The sequence below is a fragment of the Meriones unguiculatus genome, chromosome 21 (assembly GCF_030254825.1).
Source record: "Meriones unguiculatus strain TT.TT164.6M chromosome 21, Bangor_MerUng_6.1, whole genome shotgun sequence".
Lineage (NCBI taxonomy): Eukaryota > Metazoa > Chordata > Mammalia > Rodentia > Muridae > Meriones > Meriones unguiculatus.
The window spans coordinates 4,995,041-4,998,543 of NC_083368.1; the positions used below are offsets into that span (position 1 = coordinate 4,995,041).

Genomic DNA, 3,503 nt, shown 5'->3' on the forward strand with positions numbered 1-3,503 from the left:
GAATGAGCCTGCGTTGCCCTCTGCCGGTCACAGCCGTGAGCCGCACCCGCTCGGTGCCCGGAGGCGGAGCATCGCTCAAGTCCCGCCCCTCCACCGGAGGCCCCGCCTCCACAGCGCGCTCGCCCGCGATCCCCGCCCCCTCGCCGACACCACGTTCCTGCGGGGGCGCGCGCGCGCTCCTAATCCCCTGCCTTCCGGCTCGGCCGCGCAGCCCCGCCGCGCGCTCGGTCTGCGGCGGCCGGCGGGTCGGCTTGGCGGGGGACCTCGGTGGCTGGCTCTGCGCCCTGGCCGGTCCGGCGGAGCGACGCCGCGCCCCGCTTCCCGGAGCCCCGCGCGCCCGGGCACCGCTCGCCCGCTGCAGGGCTGCGGCCGTGACCCACTGCCGCCGACTTTCACCCAGCGTCCGGCTCGGAGCTCGCTGGCCGGCGGGGAGAGGCCCTGGTAGTGTCAGGAGGTAGGCTCTTAGTTCCCGGGTGGTGCCTGCGAGCGTTGTCTGGTACCTGGCAGGTGGTGATGTCCTCGACACTGTCGCAGGGGTAGGTATGAGGAATTCCGCGGACTGATACTGAAAAGAAAACGTGTTTGGTGTTTTCCTATAGGTTTCAGAGGCTCGAGTACCTCTACCGCCCGAGCAGCTACTTCTGTGGTCATGGAGATCATCTTCCACCAAGATTACTGTACGGTGTTCACCCAGCCTACCACCCCCTAGTTGCAGCCTTGGGTCCTGATTTCCACCAATGAAGTTTTTTATCCTTCCTTGAATCATGTGACATCACTTCTTGTCCGCTGTTTCCCTTTCAGTTGCCAAATCCCTTAGCTATAAGTTCCTGTCCGTTGAAAGTACTGAGTTGTTTGCCTGTCCACTTACAGTCCGACTGCTCACCTCCCCTCGCTATGATTTTCATAGGTACTCACCTGAGTCCTTGCCTTGAAGAGAGCATTCACTCACTTGGCTCTCTGACAAAGACAACAGCCAGGCAGTGAGTCTCCTTGCTCTGTTTTTTCTGTATGTCAAGTTTGCAAGCCCGAGTAAAACTATTTACTTGCACATGGCATAAGAAAAAAGAAAACAAATCCTGCAGTAATGGCAAACGTTGCTCATCCTGAGAATGTTTTAGAAACCTCAGCAGGGTAGTGTTGATTCAACATATAGCTTCCTGTAAGCTGCAACTTATGAAAAGAACAAGGAGGAAGAGAAAATAGGGTTAATTCTTTGTCATAGGAACTGGTTAAGTTCTAAAACGCAAATGAAGAGACTCAGACTTTTTTGAAAACTGTTGCACCATCCGAGTCTTGGGGAACTGAGGGCTTTTAAGCCTCCATTTTCTAGTCTCTTTGTGTTCAAACCTAAGTTGTTAATTGTCTGAAACATCGGACTAAAATGTTGGGGAAACGTAAACGCGTGGTGTTGACAATTAAAGACAAACTTGACATTATTAAGAAGCTTGAAGAAGGCAACTCTTTCAAAAAACTTTCTGTTCTGTATGGAATTGGTGAATCCACAGTTCGTGACATTAAAAAAAACAAAGAAAGAATTATAAACTATGCCAACAGTTCAGATCCTATTAGTGGAGTGTCCAAACGTAAATCTATGAAGTCATCAACTTATGAGGAGCTTGATAGAGTTATGATAGAATGGTTTAATCAACAGAAAACCAATGGGATTCCAGTGTCTGGGACTATCTGTGCAAAACAAGCCAAGTTCTTTTTTGATGCATTGGGTATGGAAGGTGATTTTAATGCCTCATCTGGCTGGCTAACTAGGTTTAAGCAGCGCCATGGTATTCCAAAGGCTGCTGGTAAAGGAACAAAATTAAAAGGGGATGAAGCTGCTGCCAGTGAATTTTGTGGTAACTTTCAGGAATTTGTGGAAAGAGAAAATCTCCTACCAGAGCAAATATATGGTGCTGATCAAACAGGATTGTTCTGGAAATGTCTACCCTCAAGGACATTGGCTTTTGACGCTGACCAGAGTGCTTGCGAGTACAGGACAAGCAGAGAAAGAATCATTATTATGTGTTGTGCAAATGCCACAGGCTTACACAAGCTTAATCTTTGTGTTGTGGGGAAAGCAAAGAGACCCCGTGCATTCAAAGGAACTGACCTTTCAAATCTTCCTGTCACTTACTTCAGTCAAAAGAGTGCATGGATAGAGCCATCTGTGTTCAAACAGTGGTTTGAGAAGTGCTTTGTGCCACAAGTGCAGAAGCATCTGAAATCTAAAGGGCTTCGAGAAGAAGCAGTACTGCTTTTAGATTTTCCCTCAGCACATCCAACTGAAGAACTGTTGTGCTCAGATGATGGCAGAATAATTGTGAAATATTTACCACCAAATGTCACAAGTCTGATTCAACCTATGAGCCAAGGAGTTTTAACCACAGTCAAAAGATATTACCGAGCAGGACTTATCCAGAAATATATGGATGAAGGAAAGGACCCAAAAATGTTTTGGAAGAATTTGACTGTGTTGGATGCAATTTATGAGGCATCAAGAGCCTGGAACATGATAAGAGCAAATACCATAACCAAAGCTTGGAAAAAACTGTTCCCTGGCAATGAAGAAAATTCAAAGATGAGCATTGATGAAGGAGCCATTTTAGCAGCTAATTTAGCAACAGTTTTACAGAATACAGAAGACTGTGAACATGTTAACATTGAGAATATTGAGCAATGGTTTGATTCTCAGAGCAGTGGCTCAAACTGTCCCGTGTTAGCTGACATTGTAGGTGCTGAAGACCAGGCACCTACTTTTGCTGCTGAGCAAAAGCCTTCCAGGAAGACTAGGAAGGCAGAACTGAATCCAGAGAAGTATATTAGCCATAAAGTTGCACTTGAATGGACTGAAAATTTGCTGGATTATCTAGAACAACAAGATGACATGCTACTTTCTGATAAGCTGGTATTACGGAGGCTTCGGACCGTTATAAGACGAAAACAAAGGATTCAAAATAAAAGTCATCTATAGTACTCCCTTCTCTTGCTATGTATATTCATCTCTGTGACCTTTGTCTGTAGTGGAATTTATCTAAAGCCAAATAAATGTTACAGATGATTTTAGAATTAAATGCTGTTTTGGATTACTTAAATTACAGCTCTTTAACGTTGGCTCTGATTGAGCAATGGCGTGAAATTTATTTGTTGGTGTCTAAACTGTCATTCTAACTAGATCATAAGACACTGAAGCCTGGGACACATTGTATGCTGCATTTCAACATGTCTAGTGATGGGCCATGAGCACTGTAGGCACTCAATAAATTATCTACTGAAATTGAACTTTGATGACTTCTTCTGAATGCCAGTTTCTAAAGTAATGTATACTGGTGGATGAGTTTATATTTCTTTTAGTGAGACTTTTAAGAGAGTTCTGCAAAGACTGTTCTTGAAAGATTGTACTGTGATTTTGTTGATAGAGCCTTGTCTGGCAAAATTCAGGCAGCTAGCTATTGAGATTGGCCATTTCTGAGTATAGTGAAGAAGGTAAAGTTAAAACATTCTGAGAGAAG

At 45.5% G+C, this 3,503-nt stretch overlaps 1 protein-coding gene across 1 annotated transcript; it reads left to right on the forward strand.

Moving 5' to 3' along the window:
• The first annotated feature begins 1,091 nt into the window (after positions 1–1,091).
• Tigd2 (tigger transposable element derived 2) lies at positions 1,092–3,065 on the forward strand. Its single transcript, XM_021650222.2, has one exon. It carries the CDS (start codon positions 1,382–1,384, stop codon positions 2,963–2,965), a length of 1,584 nt encoding a protein of 527 aa, XP_021505897.1. The 5' UTR covers positions 1,092–1,381; the 3' UTR covers positions 2,966–3,065.
• The last annotated feature ends 438 nt before the right edge of the window (positions 3,066–3,503 follow it).